This window comes from Crassostrea angulata, chromosome 3 (genome assembly GCF_025612915.1).
Source record: "Crassostrea angulata isolate pt1a10 chromosome 3, ASM2561291v2, whole genome shotgun sequence".
In the NCBI taxonomy this organism is placed as follows: domain Eukaryota; kingdom Metazoa; phylum Mollusca; class Bivalvia; order Ostreida; family Ostreidae; genus Magallana; species Magallana angulata.
Genome location: NC_069113.1, coordinates 35,130,249 through 35,152,704, shown reverse-complemented (window position 1 = coordinate 35,152,704; position 22,456 = coordinate 35,130,249). Strand labels below are relative to the sequence as shown.

At 32.3% G+C, this 22,456-nt stretch overlaps 4 protein-coding genes across 4 annotated transcripts in view; 3 read left to right on the top strand and 1 right to left on the bottom strand.

Moving 5' to 3' along the window:
* Window positions 1-242: 242 nt before the first annotated feature.
* Window positions 243-7,496, bottom strand: LOC128175944 (sorting nexin-6-like). The gene is made up of 14 exons (XM_052841868.1): window positions 7,444-7,496; window positions 7,295-7,345; window positions 6,836-6,940; window positions 6,555-6,665; window positions 6,091-6,212; window positions 5,666-5,789; window positions 5,132-5,227; window positions 4,893-4,998; window positions 4,247-4,322; window positions 4,062-4,101; window positions 3,673-3,855; window positions 2,636-2,699; window positions 2,437-2,522; window positions 243-2,297 (listed from the first exon to the last, which is right to left on the bottom strand). Exons 1-14 carry the CDS (start codon window positions 7,447-7,449, stop codon window positions 2,244-2,246), a joined length of 1,224 nt encoding a protein of 407 aa, XP_052697828.1. The 5' UTR covers window positions 7,450-7,496; the 3' UTR covers window positions 243-2,243.
* An 11-nt stretch (window positions 7,497-7,507) lies between these two features.
* Window positions 7,508-10,528, top strand: LOC128175941 (uncharacterized). Its single transcript, XM_052841862.1, has 5 exons — window positions 7,508-7,640; window positions 9,012-9,278; window positions 9,408-9,490; window positions 9,803-10,147; window positions 10,342-10,528. The coding sequence occupies exons 1-5, from the start codon at window positions 7,577-7,579 to the stop codon at window positions 10,444-10,446; spliced, it is 864 nt and encodes a 287-aa protein (XP_052697822.1). The 5' UTR covers window positions 7,508-7,576; the 3' UTR covers window positions 10,447-10,528.
* Window positions 10,529-12,078: 1,550 nt separating this feature from the next.
* Window positions 12,079-22,133, top strand: LOC128176852 (uncharacterized). The gene is made up of 5 exons (XM_052843396.1): window positions 12,079-12,247; window positions 19,561-20,112; window positions 20,345-20,412; window positions 21,343-21,739; window positions 22,123-22,133. Exons 1-5 carry the CDS (start codon window positions 12,187-12,189, stop codon window positions 22,131-22,133), a joined length of 1,089 nt encoding a protein of 362 aa, XP_052699356.1. The 5' UTR covers window positions 12,079-12,186.
* LOC128175942 (trichohyalin-like) overlaps window positions 22,125-22,456 on the top strand; it is a 39,330-nt gene continuing 38,998 nt past the window's right edge. The window contains exon 1 of the mRNA XM_052841863.1: window positions 22,125-22,365. Within this exon, the coding sequence (XP_052697823.1) occupies window positions 22,141-22,365 (225 nt within the window). The 5' untranslated portion in view covers window positions 22,125-22,140. The remainder of the gene's footprint in view (window positions 22,366-22,456) is intronic.

Here is a 22,456-nt window from a genome sequence, read left to right as displayed (position 1 = left end):
TTTGGCATAAAATACTGTTAAGAGCAATCTTGCATTTAAATAATATTAAATAAAACTACCAAAAAAATGGATAAAAACGATTCTGTCTCTATAAATATAATTTATTATCCCAATCAATGTTTAACCAACACAGATTCTTCATATTAAACTCGATAAAATTGTCCCCTACGTGTATATCTTTACAGGCTTATACATTCCAACATGTAGCAACATGTATGTCTGTACAAAAGAAAACACATATATTTTCCAAAGAATTTACTTTTATTCTTGCCTTGCTGTAACCAACCATTCCAAACACTCATCACATTATTACAAAAGACACTATTAAATGTACAATTTAAAAGAAATTTGTAACATTGGAACAAGGCAGCACAGTCTTTTTTCTTCAAAATAAAGTAATGATCACCATTTAAACAAAATATAGAAAGTATTTTTTGTTGTCCTTGTACTGTTAAAAAAATAACGAAAAAAGTGTAATGCAAAATATTTGAAATCACATTGCAATTGACCTATAGCTATAGAGTAAAAATACGAAAATATTACGCATAATGTGTGCATGTATGGTATATTCAATATTCATTTGCATGTATGTACAAGTAATATATAGGATAGGAAATTCAGACAGCACTTGTAAACACATCACAATTTAGCAGACTAGTAATGTCCCCTTAATTTATCACATATACTTAGCAAACATGCAATATTATTTTAAGCACTCCCAGTAATGGGACATTTTCAAAGCCAGCTGGAATAAAAATAAAGGTTTTGTTCATATGTACATGAATTACAAATTCTTGTCATCTGACTAACATGGAAACAGAGAATTTAATTTCATTTTCAAATACATAAAACCACATACATGATTGTTTATGTATAAAAACAAAATCACAAATACATCTTGCCAAAAATAAGGAGGATAGAGAATATATGTTTTAAAATGTACATACAGCCACAGAAAATCGAGTATTAGCGATTAAATTACCAAACAAAAAAAACTTTTACTATAATACCTGCACATGTAAATACAAACAAAGTAAATTTATCAAAAAGAACAAGTAATTTTCATCATTGTTTAAACTGCAATTCTATACTAATAAGCCAATATGGAATGCTACTTCGTTTGTATTCAAATGTATGAATTTCAGAAATTGATATATTCATATATTTTATGAAAAATGGGCTAAAAATGATGTGTAATACAAAAATTCCAATTTAAACATTCATGAAAAACTGCTCAAAATACCGGTAACCTTGCAGAGGTTTTGCACCAGTTTTTCTTAAAGATAATTGGTCAGGAAAATTGGTTAAATGGGCGGTGTTGAGTGAAAATTGTGGAAACAACGGGTCTAGATAAAACATATTTTAATGCAGTCACACTATTTCTCTCTTTTTTTGGTTGTTATTTAAATTTTTCTTGGTTTATCAACAATTGGATTTTAATTTCATTTTTTGCATATTGAAAATTAAGAAAGCAAGCCTTTCAACAGCTCATACTAAAATTTAATACATGTACCAAATAGTAGCTTGAATTTCATCTCAATACAAAGATTTTATGCTAAATGACGTACCATTTTGCTTCTGTTTGTGTTTCCCTTTAACCAAACTTTCATAGTCAAATAAGTTTTCTATTTCAACATCTGACTATTTTATTAAAATCAAAAATGTAGCCAAAAATTTTCTGGGCTTATCATAGTTACTGCTTTGTAGCTTCAAATGGCAAATTTATATAAGAGAATAAAAAAAAATTATAAGATTTTTTAATCCATTGAATGCACTAATGAAAAATAAATGCACCAAAACCACACAAACAAGATATAAAATTTGTTCCATGAGTACTTTCACAATATGCAAATGATAAAAAGAAAAACAGTTAACATTAACATCTTAACACGTTACCTTTGTTTTTAAACATGGTCATCTAGTCTATTCATAAACAGTCGAAGACGAGAAAATATAAGAAAGAAATTACAGGATACATAATCATACTTATAAATATGCATGTTTTATTATGATGAAATGTGTTTGACGTGTAGATAGTATATACAAAACAACGTACCCCGAAACTAAACCAATTGATAATAAAAATAATCAAACGATAATACATCCACCCTGAAAATGTCTCCTAGGTGATTTCACTTCCTCTTTCTGATTTGTTGCTGACTGCAGGATATACAACCCTTGGTATGTTGGCCCGTGATTTGTTTGTGATTGTTAAATGGAAATATCACAGATTACAAATGGAATCATGCATCGTCTCGAAGAGCATTTATACAGTTAGTTAGTAATTGGGTCTGCGCCTTCACAAACAAAAAAAAAATTTTTTTTTTAATACATTATATCATACACAAGTGTAGAAAACATCTAGGTCTATGAATGAAAAACTATTCTTTTAGTACAACTCATACGATCAAAAACTTTTTTCAATGGAGTCCTTACCCTGGCATGTTTTAATTCTAGTTCTACTAAATCCACCAGGTTTTTCTTGAAGTATGCTATTCTCCTTGTTTTAAACTCTGTTAATTCTGTGAAAGAAAACAAAAAACATACATGAATAATTTATGGGCATATATATAGCCTGCAAATAATTATTAAAACAGTTTTTTTTGTTTATGATACCTTCTTGTCCATTTCTTACCTTTCTTTGCTACTTCAGATATTTTTTCAAATTTTTCACATGCAGTTTGCTGGGTTTTCTCGGCCTGAAACATTAACGTATTGCATTAGTTTGAAATTACCTTCCGGTAGTAAATATAAATACTTTCAAATAAATATTCCTTTTATTCAATTGCAGTGCATGCTAGGGGTGTCACAATAAGGTAACAGATCTCTACATTTCATTTTCAGTTACCACAATAGGGGTCTTACATGTTTATCACCAATGCAGTATAATAAAGCTTTTAAAATATTTCCTTATCAACCTGAATCATTCTGCATATGATTAAACCTTCATAAACATGTACATTGTAAATTACAGTAAAAGTGTATAACAAAGCCAAATGTCATGGCATTCAAGTCATATTTGTTCATAGATGTAGTTATTGTTTTGCTGCTAATCAGAACTTCTACAAAAGTCCATTGATCTACAGGATACATGTCATATTGACTGACAGTTTTCTTGTACATACCTGATATTGCAAGGTATTTCTTGATACTCAGTCACAGTACATGTTATAAAATCATTCAACTGTTTGTAGCCCCAATTTTCGCATTTTGATTTGTTTTTTTTTTTAAAGCTGAACACCGCTCGTAAATAGGCACTGTCCGCCATATTTCTCTCTCACCACCGTTATCCCTACAACCCCCAAGTTAAGCTGCAGACCTCTTAGCAGTTTAAAGTATTTTGCTGTAGAGGTCTCACTTGTGTGGATGTACATCTTGCCTCGCCGTGTTACTCGTTTGCGATGAAATTATCCAAGTTTTACGCACTTTTTACTAGCCAGTAAAATACTAACATCAAATAAACTGGTCAAAATATAATTTAAAAACAAAATATGCACATAAAATAAGAAATAAATGCATAAAATCCGAAGAACCATGAAAGGAATACTACACGTCGCCACGAGTTTAACATAATTGAAGGGTTTATATACCAGGTACCTGTTTGATGGTGCCTATTTACGAGCAGTGTTCAGCTTTAATGACTTTGTGACACCAAGAAGAAAAATCCTATACCTGTGCGACTTCTTTGTTCTTTAGGCGGGCTTTCTCTAAGGCTTTGTTGGCGTTCTCGTAGTCGGCAAGCGCCCTCGCCCTCCTGTAAAGTAGGTCCTTGGCTGCCGACGAATCCTTCATGTAGTACCGTAACGTATCGCTCAATTTAAGGTCCTCGTCTGTTGCTACCCTCCCCTCCAATTTCTGTCAATTCAAATGACAAACTCTTGAATATTCTCATTCAATAATTTAGTGGAATTTGTTATAGTTGCATACATGCAGTGTTCCGGTAATAACAAATTAGTCAATTCAGATGACATAATGTAAACATTTGTCATTCAATAATTGAGAGGATCCCATGGTACTTATATAAATTAAACAATTTAGTCCTAGTAATAATATAAACTCACCCTGGTTTTTTCAAGTGCTTCAGCAACCTTTGTAAATATTCTGAAAAACAACAGGAAGTGGCCAATTTATATCGCAAGTATATCCACACTAAAACTGAAGTTAAAATGGAATTAAATATGCTTCAATATTCATTCAATAGAGTTTCAATAAGTGAATTGTCACAGTAATTTCATAATGAACATACTTATCTAATTCTGTATTTTCAACTGTTGCCAACTGAACGAAACCTGAAGATATCTGGATATAACTATCTGCCACTTCTGCAAAATAAAAATAAAAATTAGAAGGAATGGTGTATAAATGGCAACACATGTTTAAATAAATGGAATTCATTTCACAAATAGCCTATAAACATTTCCTCCACTATTATCTTTTCAATTGATCTAATCACAATTTTTTAAAACACAATCCAAAAGTGCATGCACTTTTGGAATAGTTGTAATTTAACAAGGAAGTATGTGTTAAACTAATATTGAGGCAAGAACAGCATTTATAAATATATTTTATCATATAAGACACACAAATTATTGTTTACACCTAAACATGTATGTTTGCTTACATACAACCTTGAATTGTGTTCATAACTCCATAAATGCAATTGTTCCAATCAGAAGGTAAATGTTACAAAATATTCAAATTCAAATACTAGTACCAGTAATGAAGAACATTTTCCAAAGAACATGGCATTTTTGAACTGCAAATTTAAAGCTCTCCTGACATATTGACCAACTTGAAATATGCCAGCAGATCAATTGCAGATCATACTGTGATCTGAACTGAAAAAAAAACATAGTTGACAGCTTAGACAAATCAATCTTTAAAATGTTCACCTCCATGACACTTTGTCATTCTGTCTGACTTTTGTGTAGCATCCTTGATTTTGTTATGATATTCCATTAGGAAGCTCTTCTCATTCTCAAAGAATTCATCAACATCCTGTTTCAAAAAAGAAAATAACAATACTGTCAGGCTAATCACACACTGTTGCTAATAATACTTAAACAATATCAGGTTTATCATTAATTGGTACTCTAAATATCTGTAATTAACATCATCTCAAATGTCATACCTTAAGATTTGCAAGAAGAACTTCATCTGCAGTTTTTGTAATGCTTTTGAAAAATCCTCCGATCTTTTCTTTCTTGTTTTTACCTCTTACACTCAACTAAAATATGGATATTAAAAAAACCTACATTAAGTTGTTTACAACATGTTTCTATAAAAAAAACTGAACTTTATTTATTCTAAAACGTTTGATAAACAAGTTCTACAACTTATATTAATATCTTTGGCACGGATGTTAGTGTGAGGGGGTCATTGATGTGGGAGAAAGCCTGAGTGCCCAGAGAAAACCCACATGTCCAAGCGGGTGACCACTATACCCTTTCACATACAACCAGTCGATCACGGGGATCAAACTCGGGTCGCAGTGGTGATAAGCGAGTGCATTGTCCACTGCGCTACTTGGTCACATACATTGCCCCAAAAAATTGTATTGTTAAAGAGAAAAGGATTGAAAAAAAAAAGCATTCAAAGATATACATGTTAAATTTCCTTGATAGCACGTTCTGACAAGTGTGATTAAAATGTGTGTTTTACTTACATCTTGATCATAAGCAAGGAACACTTCAAAATTCACATCATTTTTGAGCTGAGGATGAGCAGCAATTCTTTGTAAGAACACTTCATGCATAGCTACAGTCTTTTTAAAAGTAGCTAAATACTCTCTGTAAAGAAACAAATAAAATCTCAAAAGTTAAAAATGAGAAAGAAAAAAGAAAATGGATGCAAGTGTGTGGCAAGATATTTAAATGATTTACTTAAGGAGGCCGGGCTGTCAACAAATTAACCATCAGATCTTCCTTAGATTTTCATGATAAGATTTGTACATTAGCTAAAAAACTATCAATTAGTAAAGAAAAAATTCCAAATATTTTAGCTTTGCTATATCTATGAACAAAGCTCTTCTTTAAAGACATTAATATATAGTATAAAGATGGCCCTGATTGTTCAGCCCTCGTAACTTACGCTTCTAATTCTTGTTTCATTTTTGTAAACTCTTCTTTCGTCATTGTTCCCTCTCCTTCTCCGAGCTTTTGAAGCTTTTCTCTTGAAGCCTCAAAATCAGGTTTAGGTGGTGCTGGTGGTATCTACAATTTGAATTAAATAATTCTCTGGATTACCCTCAAGTCTAAGAATATGAACCTAAGTGATAATTCTAGTTCGACCTTTCTTGTCAATTAGCTTTAGATTTCTGTGAACATTTAAACACAAAAAATAGAATAAAGCAAATGCAACGTAAATCTGATGTAGTTTTAATATAAAAAGAATCCTGATATTTTCAACAAGAACTAATACCTACCCCTACCCTCAAATTTTGTAAAATCAGACCACTCAAAAACTGACAACAATCAGTTTACCAAAAAATGCCCCAAAACACTATACACTTGTAAAAATGTACCATATTTCTATAAGAATACTTTATAACTTACAATTACACCTGCATATTCTTCATTTTCAACAAATCTATCATGTAGCCACACGAATTCTTCATGTTGTCTCACAACTGAGAAATCTGACTCCTTGAATCTGGACTGTGTTGTCTAAAAATTTGCACATAGGAATACAAGCATAAGATTGAAATTTATTGAAAATAGTCTGTCTAAATATGATATGTATATAACGCAGAGTGAAATTAAATATAGATATTGATAACTTTAACATTGCTTATCAAACTTCGCACTGCATGTATAAAAATGTTCCTGCATTTTACCTTTGTATGTACTGTGAACTTAATTTTGTCTCTTTCACTTAACGCATCTGATATGTCAACAAGTAATGATGTATCTGTTGACAGGTCAACGCTCTCTGCCCTGTGCTATAAAATTGAAACATAACAAATTTCAATGGATTACTCATGTATAAAAGATGTGTAATCGATACTTTACAACAATATTTCGTTCTCCATGAAAATTCTATGATTTTGAAACTTAATATTTCACGACACTCTTATTCAGTGATAGTACAAAATCAAAGATTCGGCGATTTAAAGACTCACATATGCTAAAAATTTCTACAAATAAAATTACTTATCCACAACAATAAATAAGAAATTATTTAATGCAACCTAGTCATTTATGACGCGTTATCCCCATTTTAACACACGAAAATCTTGTTATTGCTAGTTGACAAGGGGGAGTGACACTTCACGAAGTGGTGCATATTTGCTTACTTTGTCTCCTCCATCGCCCGCCAAAAGGTCGGGGCTGTCATCAATTCCGTCCTAAAGTATAAAGAAGATCATTTTAAAAAGTTGACAACGTAAAAGAACACAAAATACTAATTTCAGGAAGCGATAAAACAAAACTTGTGGACACCCACCATCATGGCTGCAGTTTTATCACGTGATTATGAAAGGTGAATGCCGAGCCCGATTTCAAAACAACTTTTATTGACGTCACTCATTGAAGTAGCCTGAACGTTACGTCACATAAATGGTCAAGTTTTTACAAAGATGAGGATGAAATGTTTATATTTTCTACTGCTCTTGTTTTTAAAGTGGAATGAAATACAGTCTGGTAAGATTCTAATGATTTTCCCAGTGTAAACAAGAGAAGATGGTGCAAACGTAAAAGTAGGTCATAAAGTTCACTCATTCAGATTATCCCTCTTCTTGATGTTAGGCTACTTTCAGTGTAGGTAAATATTGTGGTGTAAATCCAACAGAATGAAAATATTAAGATTTAATATTGTGGTATTAAAGGGACATCTTATTCATATTGACCCTTCTCCGCTTTACTTAGCAACTGCAATGAAATAATTATAGGCCTATTTTATACACAGGGGCTTGGTTGTTGGATAGTGAATTTCCTAATTATTTGTTCCCGAAGAAAAAATTGATTAAAATTGGTAATCTTATGTGTATTTCTGTGTATTGCAATAAATAAATACACTGAAACCCCCCGTTTCAGGAAACCCCCCGTTTCAGTCATGTTCAAAAAGTGTATTCAATGTACATTAAAAAAAGTACTTTTTTTAAAGTACATTGAATACACTTTTTGAACATGACTGAAACGGGGGGTTTCAGTGTATTTATTCAATGCAATGTATACACAGAAATACATCTAAGATTACCAATCTTAATCAATTTTTTCTTCGGGAACAAATAATAAGGAACTTCACTATCCAACAACCAAGCCCCGGTGATTTTATAGACCTGTTTTTGAAGTTTTTTTTATTACTGATCACGGATTACGTTGGAAGAGAAGACCTGAACTGGCATATCCGTTGAAGGCGTGTCAATTTTCTATATACTATTATAAAATAAAAATAAAATATTGTATTATTATCTTGCAACAACTAATTTACGATTTTTAGATCGTAGTAGAATTTTTCTTTGAAATCTTAAGGGACTTAGACACAATTATATATATATATATATATATATATATATATATATATATATTATGGTTTATTTGCGCATATTGAATGATTGACCAAAATTTGAGCGTTAAAAGTCAAGTTATAACAGAGGTACGGAGATAAAAATTCGTTGTTTTGTAAACAAAAATCGAGTCTTATAAATCATTATATACTTGTTTACAAATAAAGTAAGTAATATATGTAATTACCATTTCTTTGACAAAATAACTCGTGACAAGCAAGGTTAACTGAATCAATGTGTTCATAAATTAAATAATCAACAGGAAAGCAACATTTATTTGAATCTTATACTAATAAAGTAAATAAACCAAAAATATATGTAAAACAATATCAAGGCTCGAGATTTGTTTACAAAAACAAAAAAGTCAAACTCTCTATCTTTCTATTAACTCAATATTTAATTAACTATTCCAAACAATAAAAAAGCAAAAATAAAATTTAAATCTTTGTGCTCAAATCGTGTCTATGTCCCTTTATGAAATTGAATGTCGTATATTAATTTCTAGGAACGCCTTTACAAATCAACAAAGCAAAAGTAAAGTCAATAACCAGAACTGGAGTCCCAAGTTTGAAACTGTGCATCCACATCTGTATCAAGGAGATGAAGATTAAATGCCAGTACCTGAAATACCAGAAGGAGACGCAGCGATGTTTGATTTCTGAGAGCAAATATTCCAATTTGGCGGGATGGCTAACGGTGCGACCAGAACATAGGAAAAGCCTGATCAAATTCACTCGACTCTTTGGGGCCAAAAAGTCCTCGCCAAAATTTAGTAAGTATAATAGATTACCGAGTAAAGGGATTTGAAATAAAGATATATGTAAATGATGTGTAAAATGGTATTAAACGATGCATACATATGTGGGCCTTATTAAAACTGAAATTGCTTGCCTCTCCTTAGACGCTACTTCATTGGACGTAGTAAAAATGTTGGTCCAGATGAACAGGATAATGCGCTTACAGCAAAGAAGCATTGAGTTTCAGGTAATTATGAATCATAGGTGTCCGTTTTCATATAAAATCAATTTTGACACTATTGCAAACAATTATGAGAAAATAAATACATGTATGTACAATTGAATATCCAAAGAATGTCTCAAGGAAAAACCAAAACAACAACAACAACAACAAACAGCAAAATTACAAACAATTACAATGTAAGACCCCCCCCCCCCCTTCCCCCTAGACAACAGAATAAGCAATTTATGCATTCATTTTCCACACATACTATTTACATACTTGAAGAAAAAAAACGTGATCAAGAAAGGCATTTTTAAAATACGTTTATATTTACAGAAATTATTATCTGGAACAGAAGAATTCTTGCTACTCAAGGCTGATCGAGGTCTGCTGTCTCCGAAATTGGTTTCCATGGCAAAGAGAAACTTACAGATTCTCAAAATGAGGCTGACAGGTCACCAGAGACAGGTCATGGAGTCATCTGTGAAGCTTTTACGATCCAGTTTCATGATGTTAAACTCCACCAAAACAGACGACAAAATAAAGACTGTCTTCGATGCCAATTTCGACCGTGTAATAGGAATGCTCCGACTTAGCCAGAGACGTTTAGCAAGGGACATTTTGCTGGATCTGTTAAAGATACTACAAATTTACCAACAGCTGCAAAGCTACGACCGTTTTGTAAGTAAATAATTATAAAAACTATCAATGCATTAAAAAAAATCTTAATTTTTCTTATTTTCCTCAAAATCATACCAACTCATGTAAAATAGTATAATTTCGTTGAAAATTGATACTGTTTGTTGACAATATTTTGCCCATCCACTTGTCTGTAGTTTACTTACAGTTTTCTGTTCTTTTTTTCCTCAAAACAGCTCCGTGGAATCAGACGACCTCTTCGCCGGATGTTGACAGTTGCAACAGTGTGTCAAGATTTTCCGGCATTCTGCTCGTTTTTTCGTAAAAACATTTTCTCGTAAATAAATTCATATACATGACACTTTGTAAAAAAATGTGACCTATTGAAAAGTATAATATATTTAATTGATAAATAAAAGCTAGTGAAAGACATTTTTTAAAATGTCATTACACCGGTCAGTATTTAATGTTACATGTAACTCTCTGAAATGCTGACAGCAGTATTGAACATAAACAAAACGTACCCCCCCTCTCTCTCTCTCTCTCTCTCTCTCTCTCTCTCTCTCTTACCGTTTTTAATACATTTGAACAATCATTTATTCCGTTATTTTTTAGTTGTGTGTGTAATTTGATTTTTTTTATTTGGTCATGGGATTCAAGGTTGGGTGAAAATCATATCCTTTTATTACTTTCAGTAAAACCTGGTGTGCATCATGTGGTTAATTGTACGTACATGTATTCACATAACGTTACATAATAAAATTACCCCAAAAAAATTATATTAGACAATGTAAATTATAGCATGTTGTCTGCAATATAGTAGAAAAAAAATAAGTAACAGTTTTTGGTAATAGTGAAACAGTTCGTGATCATGTATGGTCGAGTGAACTCCAATTAATATAAACTTCTTTCAGCGAGTGAAATCTAATCACGAATATTGTTCCTATTCAAGTAGCATTTTAAGAAGAACCCAGCTCCAAAAATGGTATTTTTGTCGTGAAAAAAATTTAAGTGAAAATATGGAAAACGAAGGATACAAGCAGCGTAGAAATCGGTCAAAAGCAGAGAAGGTAAAATTCGTAAAAAGGTTTTATTATTAACATTTTTTTAAAGGTTTGAAGGTAATCTCTGTCAAAATGTGAACGGCAAGGCATTTTGTAGTCATCATCGCATCCCAGATATGGGTGTTTTACTAGATAAGAAAATGGGTGGATAAGATGTGTAAAATGCCCGGCTACATGTACATGTATATATATAAAGACGGATAATATAGTGTGACAAATAAAACCAACAAATCTGATAAATTTTTTTTAAATCATTAAGACTAATGTATACATATGTATTTGAACATATCATCGATTTGTAAGTAATTTTAAAATAGCCTATTCTATTTTAGGCCTACAAGTGCATGCGCAAATTCATGGACTAAGTCGATTTTAGCATTTTAACATTGTTTTGACTGGAATGGCTCAATGATTATACGTACATTATGTAATTAAAAATGATTGTACATGTACCAGACCTGTTTATACAGAAGTGAAATATAAAAACAAAATGTTTTATTTCTGAAATAATGGAAGCAAATGGTATTGGACATATCGTTGGGATTAAAATTGATATACTTTCGGCACCTGTGAGAAAATATACTAGAACCGGGAAAACTAGTTTAGTTTGGACCTAAATCATTACTCGGAACACTGTTCAACACTGGTTGAGTCATGCAGACTCAATCCCCTCCTCTATCCCCCCCCCTTTTTACAAAAAAAATAATCCTGAAATACGATAATCAGCTCCTTATGAATATTCACATGATATCACTGGCATATTGAAACTCACAGAATATTTGTAAATTGATTTTATAAAACATTTAACAACATAAGTTTACGTGTGTCGTATGTTTCACTAAAAAGTACCTTCTTAATTCTTCAGCATATTTGCAGAGTTGTCGTTCGTTTTTCTCTGCAGTGCACTAAATGATGACGTCATAGATCATGCATGAAACGTCATTTTATTGACAAAAATTAATGGCAGACTGTTAGTGTCACAGAATGTAGCAAAAGAACACAAGAAAGAAATTAACAATGTTAAAACTGACATTGTTATGTACATTGTTTTTAGTGTGCTCACAGAATGAAACTACAGGTAAGAAGTTTTGTTTGTACTTGAATCGCCAAAATACTAGGCTATACTGTCTATCATAACGAAATTTAGGTTTTAGTTTTGCAGTATTTCGATAGATTCGGCGCATTAATATCGTCGGACAGATTTTTCTTATCACTGCATTTATAAGTCAAAAAATCTTTTGACTAAAGTTTTGATATTTATTTTTAAATATTTATGAATCGTATGTTAATGTATCACATAGTCAACGAGACAACAAGGACACGTATTTATTCGTGAAGGCGTGTGAATCCCCCCCCCCCCCCCCCCCAACCAAACCCAACCCAACCCATGACACGTCTTGCATACGCATACTGCCAATACTGAATCGATGATAAGTTATACTTAGGAAACTAGGAATCATTCTTATAGTTTGAGTATTATGAGGTGATAATTTTGGTCGGGGCGTGGTCAAATCCAAGAAGGGCTTTATGATAGATTTAACCACGCTCCGATCGAAATTATCAGCTCATAATATTCAAAGAATGATAATAAAAGGTTTGACATCAGTCAGCGCCTATGTAAGTCCTCTCCCCAAGGAACAAATGATATTTAATTATATTTATTGTTATATATTATTATTATTATATTATATGATATTCAATTGCACTTACGTGCCAAAAGTGTCAACTTTTCTTTTTTCCTATATATTTTATTAAAAGCAAGACTAAACTGATTAAAACATTTCAAACACAACACGGAAATATCTTTAAGTGCTCTACTACAAGTATGTATCATTTAAATATTATTTAAAAGGGTTTTTGTTGTTATTTTTTTCGTCAGATTTTGAAGAAATTTTTATTGTATAAAGAAGATTCAATTTGCACTTTTTGACAAACGTTGAAATAGTTTTTTGACAACTCATTTGTAATATTTGATATTTCAAACACAACACGAAAATATTTTTTAAGTGCTCTACTACTAGTATGTATCTTTTGCAATATTCGAGCCAAAAAATCTTACTTTGGATAGTGAATACTAGTATAAAAAAATACATGTATTTGAAAAAAATTCATATATGCCTAAATGCGAGAGAAATATTCTTAATTTATCAATCTAAGTCTTTTCAAAATCGGTCAAGGGGTTTAATTTTAACGATTCTCTAAAAATGTTTGTTTTCAATGAAATATTTAGTGAAAAGGGAAAAACTGACATACTTTTAGCACCTGAGTGTATATTTAAGTTATATAAGTACATTATATAATAAGTACATTATATAAAAATAATAACATAATATGATATGAAACAGTGAAATACAATATCAATTATACTTATTTGAATTAAAGTTATCAAACCAGTTAAATTTTGCATTTAAAGCAGTTTTTTTAAATTAAAGGAAGCGTATAATCAGACAAGAAAATTGTTTAAATAACTGGAGCTGGATCCAGTAGATTTGAACCTTTTCAGTTTAGATTTAGTTTTCAGTTTAGAGCTGTATAAATTACATGTGTAATCGATTGTATATAGTAAGTAAAAGAGAGAAAATACTGTGGATGTAAATATACAAGTACTATCAGCACCTATATGTGTCGTTCGTTGATGTCAGTTCGTATTATATATATATATTTATTACCTAATCAACGGGATTTTGTTGTTTTATTACAAATTAACTATTTTCGTATATTTTGCATGTGTATTCAGATTTGAAAGTGACCTATTGAACTGCCGGTCAATAGACTGCGATCTAATAGACCGCCGGTAAATAAACTGCGATCTATTGGACCGGCAACGTATTTTAGAAAAAGTGAAATTGCTACAAGATTCAAAAATAACTTTATTTATATGTTGATTTTACTATTGTTCTTAAAATTTATCCTCATGGTATGAAAACCTTCTGTAATTTATAACTGTAAACACAAAATACTAAACACGGAATTAGGTAATAAACAATTATTTAATGCCTGATCAGTCAATAGACCCGAATTGTTTTCCCTTGGTGCAGGGAACAGCTCAGTATGATCTATTGCCCTCGGCCGTTGGCCTCGGGCAATAGATCTTACTGAGCTGTTCCCTGCACCAAGGGAAAATATTCGGGTCTATCTACTGCTCAAGCATTGAATAATTGTATAATATACTGTTTTGTACACGTACATTGAGAGTTCAAAGTACACGGACTTGCAAGGGCTGACCTTTAAGGGTTGTGGTCACAATTTTGGTTTTCTGTTTTTAATGTTTTTAATGTTTACAATGTTTCAGCATTTCTAATTGTCAACCACAATTTGAGTGTCATTCGTCGTGTTTTAAGCGAGACACAGAGCTCACAATTCTCTGTCATGTAAACAAAGCTTTTGTTTACGTTTTGAAAGTTCAAGTAAAAATTTCAGTTGTAGACCTAAAGTGAATGCGATGAACTGTTAATCCAGTATGCTTAAAACGAATTAAGAGAGAGAGAAATCAGCTTGATAAAGGACTTTTTTCCCGGTTTATTGAACCAATGGAAACATAAACAGGACAAGAGCCTTGTTTCCAAAAAAAAAAGAATTGTGAGCTCTGTTGCTTGCTTTTAACTGTACGACTTATCCTAAAATTTTGGTTGATCATTAGAAATTCATTTTTAAAGCATTAAAAATAAAAGAAAAAATAGTGGACCAAAATCGTGAGCATGCCCAATGCCCCTTTTAACATCGAAATAATTGATAAAGTTATGATAATCTTCTCTTTCCGTGAAGAAAAAATAAAGGTAAAAATTGTTAAATTTTATCAAGGTACATATCAATAATATTACGCAAATTGTTTTAAAGTAAATTGTACATTGAGTTATATCTAAATGAGAGCAAATATGTCATCCTGGTAATTACTGTAAATTCCTATTTTTTTTTTATAATATATTACGCAAGTACTTCATTCCGCGATCCCGCTGTTATGTATATACAAGGTGTGCAATTATTGAGGCGGTTAATTGACTTGACTTTGAGATAACGCATGTCTTTTAGTGACTGGGACCGCAAATTTACTTCGAGATAAGCAGGATATTCGAGATTTTCGTGTTCGACGTATCGAGGTTTTTTATAATCACGTATACTGTAAAAATGGCCAGGACCACAGACATACCTCGAGATATCCGTGGTATTCGAGATACCGAAGTTTAACTGTATATCAAATCGCGAGAATATTAAACCACGAACGCGGAACTTTTCTTCTTATTTCTTATAATTCTCAACTCTCAGAAAAAATGGCGAGATTTTAAAATCCGCGAATGGTGTTTCTTGCAATTAAACGCAGATATATTAATTCCTCGCGTTTAATCAACAGTATTCCACAAGATAGCATACCCGGCCGGTAAGGTACACTGTCTTTATATTTTACCTCACTCTTTGTAGTAAACATGTCGGAATGACGTTAAATAATAACATAGAAAACCATGTATTATATTACGAACTTTTCTTTTTTCGCAAATAAACGATTAAAAACAGAATTTTTAATCTTCAAAGGTTATTTTTGTGATCGGCTTCGGCCGATCACTGTTGTGTCCATATGAGGCATCCGGCAAATGCTTCCACGTGCGCACACATTCCGCTTGCATAAGTAGTTCTTATAAAAACTTGAAGTTTGGTTGAGTATTTATATAACACTTTATTCAATTTTATTTCAATTCATTTACCTTAAGAGATGCAAACATACATATAATACAGTTCGACCTGTTAATTCAAGAATGCACATTTTGTCTCACGCGTAAGAATTTCAATCGGAAGATTCATTCAGTAATGCAGTTGACCTCGATGAACTGACCTCAATCATAAGGCGATGCTCCATGAACTGACCTCGATCTATTGATGTTGCATAATAGTAGCTAGGAAGACGGCTTGATTTATAACCTGGCGTCATGACGTCAGGCATATCTAAGGTTTAAAAGTTGCAATCTCCGAAACAGTGCAGACAATGGAACAAGCAATATCATGATATTTCACAAAAAGGATTTACCGATGCTTGTTTAAGATGTCAGCATTTACGTTCATAATTGATGAAAATGTTATATGGCATGTAATAACAACAGCGAGCAAGAGTTTTCAAGTAAAAGGGACGGTCACCATGCAGAGCACGTGTGTAATCTTGATTTAAAAATAGATCAGCATTCCACCATATTTGAAAGGTGAAAAAGGGGGAGGGGGTCATCGCAACAAGTTGTAACATATTGTCTAATACGGTACAATGTAAGTAATAATTGGTGTTGGATTATCATTATTACAAGAGAGTCATCAGTTTGAATTAAAACAAATACATATTTATACAGCTGGAATGTTTACTGGACACTGGCGTCGGTGGAAATTGAAAGTGGGGGTGGGTGGGGGGGGGGGGGGGGCTAGACTAATCCTCCCGGTTCCGACACCTATGCTGGATGAACTAAATCGCTAAAGCGGGGTGTGACCCGATTTTCGTTCAGTTGGGCGATTTCATTAATCTTGAAAAGGGAACATAATTCTCGTGTCTTACTAAATGTACATTACTACATTTAACAATTACTAATCAAGTGCGTTTCTTAATTCGATAGATTTCTTCCAAAACATCCGATCAAAAGTATAATATACATGTATAGAGCTTTTACAAAACAAATGTCAAAAAATTCATCTACCCCCCCCCCCCCCCCCCCGCCATGGATCTCTGCCAATGGATGAGTTCATTCTTTGCGTGATCGGTAAAGCAGGATTTCGCGCCTAAATGTCTCATTCATAGTTTTTGCGCGCCGATTAGTTGACGAGCACGTAGCATCAGGGGTTGGGGTGAGGGAGGCTGTTTCACCCTCTCCTCTTTTTTGACAGCTGGCACTTTTTTCAACTTTATAGGATATATGGAAATATCATGGATTTGCCCCCCCCCCCCACCCCCCTCCACTTTTGTACGAGCATGCAATAATGAAACTGCAAATAAGGAGTTCTAATTGAATTAAAGTTACAGTTAGGGTTTTTTCATGAATTTGAGAATTCACCCTTTTTTAATTGCTTGTCAAGATGATTTTGATGAAGCTGCCCACACACATTCAAAACCCTCTCATTTCATAAGGTTGGAAGTTTTAAAAAATGCCTTTCAGTTGATTTTTCAATTAATATAACAAATACAATTTGAAAAAACGACTATTTACTCTCCAGCTTACACGCACTTATATGATATGTGTGCATTCCTAAAAAATTGAATTAATAAAATAAATGAATTTCAAGTGATATATATGTACATGTTCTAGATCGAAGAAAAGACTAACATTTCGTCTTAAATTTGCACGTTCCATTTATAAATTTATGACCAGCAGCGAAAATTAAAATTCATTTCTGATAAGATAACCTAATTGATACATGCATCCTTCCATTGAATAATTTTGTTTAGTCAGGCAAGCTTTTTGGAAAGCTATTACTTGTAAACAAGGTTACGTTACAATGCGACCTCAATAGCAAGTTATGATGTCATTCAATGTTTTTCAGTCGCATTAAATTATTTTAATACAGCTCTTTCTTTGTATACGTGTAAATGCCCTTTGAAGAGCCCTACTCAGTATTCTGAAGAAGAAGAAGAAGATACATTAACATTTAAGATCAATTCTATGTAAGAATCAATGATTTATAAAAGGGTCTGGCCACGCATAGTCACCAATTTTCCTTATATTTCATACATGGACACACCTAGGTGTAAAACGCAAAAAACCACTAAAAGTTGGTTGCTATGGGTAACCGTTGCCATGGTAATCGAGGCTAAAGATGGGAAAATAGCAAAACTTACCTACTTTGAAGCCATATTAGAAGGTTTTGCCCACTAATTAAAACTATCAAAGACATAAAACAGCCTTTTTCCTATTTTCAATTATTTAATTATTTAAGAAAATTGGTGGAGAAACCAATACTTTTAAAATGTTACCATGGAAACCAATACAAATTTTTGAAATTAGTTTTCTGCGGTTTTTTAATAAGCCCAAATGGGAAACTGTTAAATTTTCACATCCATTTAAATGTTTATGCAATATACATTTTATCATGATAATTGACATCCGTTGTTATGGCAACAAGGCCAAATATTAAGAAAAACTGAGAAATTTAAGATTATTTTGATATGCTTTCATTCCTGATTTTAGATTTTTTTTTTGCAATTGTTTTGGCTGGAACAGGTAAAAATATATCTAAATTTTCATTATACACCACAAAAACCTTTGTTATGCAACAGAGAAGTGTTGTTGCTATGGAAAATTAAGTTGCGTAAAAAATCACACAGAAATTCTTACTTTTTGAAAAGTCCATAGCAACGGCAGTTATTTTTAGAAAATTTCAGAATTTTTTTAAGTGTCATTAAAGTTAGGGACATACTTTATTTTTTCTCACCATTTGATTTTATATATTTATTCATTATATCTGAATAATATCCATTTAAAAATGCCTAAAAATATTATAATTTTCCTTATTCTTAAGCTTGTTACCATAGCAACGGTTCTCAATTTTCATATTTAAATTTTTAATTGCACAATCATAATAGTGTTTCCCAAAAAATCCAAGATTTGCACTTTTTATTCAAACTAGATGAAGAAAACATTTTAAAATTTCTGTTTAGTAACCATGGAAACGCACTAAAAATATGCGGTTCTCCATGAATTTTTTTGTTTCATTTGAAAAATGACAACTATTTTTAATACTACATTCTACCCTGGAAACCCCAAGTTCTGCACATTACTCACAATATGTTGTCAAATAAGCATTAAAATGCCATTTTTACATCTTTATCCTCGGTTACCATGGCAACGGGACCACATAGCAACAAACAAATGGTGTTAGGCTTTTTTACTCACCAAAGTCTATCAAATTGTCAAGTATGAAGAAAATCCGTGACTATGCGTGGCCACTGAATTTTGATTCTTACATAGAATTGATCTTAATAATTACGTTAAAAATATAAAACTAGACAAGGAGTTTTGTTTACGAACGGCTTTCCCCAAATTTATTTCAAAATTAAATTTGTTGACGGTTTACAATGATGAAATTATGGTGTACAGATTCAAAATATTCTATATTTTGTAAAAATACAGTACTTTTTAAATTATTTTACATCAAACTGATCATGTTGATTGCTTCTAGCTATCAATATATTATTCTTGCCAATCATTCCTTTAAAAGGAATACTTGTCCGCGAGTAATTTCTGACTTTGTTCATTCCCTTTATCTATAAAAATCCGTGAACAGAAGTTGCCAGCGAATATGGCGGGTAATTATTGCATGCCTATAATACCAGGTTTACGGCAATTTCTTTTGTGTTTCGAACTTGAGAAAAAAAAGTTTGATTGTTACTTATCTGTGTCCTTCAGTCAAACTTATCCTTTATTTCAGACATCTCAAATTCACGCCTCAGACGACAGGTTCCGCAGACGACACAGACTAACAACAACTCTACCGCCGCACCAGGCACTGTGATCAGGCACAGCAATGTACTGACACACGAAGCATGCGAAAAACTCTGCAGAGAAGAAAAGAGGATAAAATGTCTGTTTATCAAATACATTAGCGAAAAGAAAATGTGCTATCTCACTGACAAAGATATTACGAACATGGCCGCCACAGAAGGTACGACCAAACCGCCTGATTCAGATGAAAAGCAAGCACTTAAACTTCAGGAGATTTCAAGACTGTTGGCCATGATTGGGAAATCAACCACAAACGAAAAGCCAAGTGCTAAAAAGCAGAGGGTAATGCAAATATCCACGAAAAAAGGGAAAAGTGTCATCAAACAAGCTGCAAAAGTGATACCAAAGTCAAAAGAACCATCAGAGATTACGATAAAATTAAAGCATAAGAAGAAGAAAAATCCTGTGCCAAAACCAAACCCATTGGAAAACACAGTACTAGAATTGAGAGCAGACCTTGAAGACGCAAAGAAAAAGGGTATTTTCTAAAATTAGTAATAAAAATTTGAGAATATAGAACATCTAATTTAATACACTTTTTAATGTCCATGGACTTAAATTATGATGCCTATAAATAAGAGAAAGCATTTGGCAATTGGCAATTATTTTGATTTTTTTTTTGTTCGTCGAAGAATATAGGTACATTTGTAAGGGTGCAGATTTTTTTATTTGATGATTATTTCTATTTAGACATGTTTTATTTTTTTCAGGACAATTTAATTCAAATAAAATGAAAGAAAAATTGAAAGATCTAGAAGATTTTCTAAACAAAGTTCGAGTAAGTACTATTTCTTTTCTTTTCTGTTTATTATTGCTCTATTTTCAATATATATTTTTTTCTTTTTTGATAAATCTTTCAGCTGGAAGGGACGACGATGATATTCTTACATTCACTAAACTCATATTTCTGTTTTGTTGCTACATTCTTTTTTATTTTTAAAATATCATGCCACAAATAAAGCCAATAAATACCGGTGCTGAACGAGGTTTACGGATTTTTTTTAGTCGGGCAAAGGTTTTGGAGCAGGTACCCTATGATAGACAAATCTTGATTGTTTTGCTTCAATCAAGCTTCAAATTTGAATAGATGATGCATCTTGTAATTCTGATGCTCTTCACAGGCGTGGATGCTGAATCTGAGCCATAGGTTACAGATGCTTGAGGAGTTTTAGTTTTTTGGAACAGGTCACATGTTTATATAGACAATAGTACTATTTCAAACTTGAATGGTTGATTTAACTATAAAAATGAATCGCATTGGTAGCTTCAAATACAGAAAGTGAATTTGATTATCTAGATGCTTGGACAGATTTAAGATTTTGGAACAACTTAAATTGTTTCAGGCTCTTGGAGTTGGTTATAAAATGAAGTAAATTCTGCTCATACTCAATACCACTTGGGAAGTGTAAATAGAGATAGCCCAAGATACAGAGTTTGATCATATCAGATTTATCTTGATGCTGGAGCAGTTTTAAGTTTTTAAAGTAGATGGAATGGTATTAAAAAAACCTGTTATTAAAAAAAACTGTCCTTACTTACTTTAATGAATTATGTAACTTTAAAACTTCAAACAACACTATTGTATCCAATGTCCAAGATCATTAAGTAAGATTTTCATGTAATATGATAAAGGTGTTCTCATTAAGGTGATGCCTTTTCTGGGTGAGCTTTGTTATCTGATATATTTATGTTTTCTTCTAACTTTCAGGAGCTTAAACAGAAGATTAATGTCCTTGCCAGCACCATAGCTGGAAATTTTACAAGGCTACGGGAGGTTCAAATCCGCTCCTTACTGCACTTTAACAAACGTCTGCACAACATATACAGAGATTTGATGAGGACCAGGCAAGATATGGACAAAATGACAGCCATGATGAAAGGCTTGAAAGGCAACGACACAGCCAACAAGGAATATGTACGGGATAGCATTGCCGACTTGAAAAGTGCCAAGGCCAGATTTGGCGCCCATATTAGATCACTTCAACAGCGGATAGCTAAACTGCACCTCGATATGTCCTCGTTTCACCAACTAATACGTGTCATTATGTCCAACTTGAAATCCTTGAAAAGACAGCTATTGACAACTTTTCAGGCAATCAATCTCGGTTTTCTGTTGTATTTTTTTTTTCGAAAGAACTGAAACATTTATTAGAAAGTTTAACATTTGTGATATCAATTTGGATTACCAATTACGATAAGTAAATTTATCAACACGTATCCAGAAGTTGTAAACATGATATTTAAAATAAAGTAATATCAGTATGATTTACAATCATATATCAGAATGTAGAAAAAATAACGATTATCCTATTAATAATCATAATAATAATAATAACGAAAAGACAATCAATTAAATGAGTTTTTTATTATCCTCAAAAACTTTAAAAAGTTATGTTATTAAGACTAAACATTAGAACATGCATCCTTTCAAAAGTTTTAAGACCAATCAATCTTGGTAAAAATCTTGTATGTTTCTTGTTTTTTACAGCAAGTGAGTAGGTTGGAAATGCAACGCTTTCAAGAGTTATCCCTCAGATCTCTGGCAAATATGCACCACCACGACAAAAGGGTTTGGAGAAGGATCAAGAGACTGGAACAGAACATTCGACTTGTGGCTCACGCGGTTGTACTGTCCCAAATCGAAGAATCTAAAAGTAGAGTCTTGATTAAGAAGATCAACCAGGAATTGCAGGCTCTTAAAGGCGCAGTTAAGAACAGCTACATATGGCATGTATGTAAAATGAAAAAAAAGATGTTTTCTGGTTTCAATTTAAAAATAACAACTCACCAGTGCAAGGTGTTTTTTTTCTGTCGACTCAAAA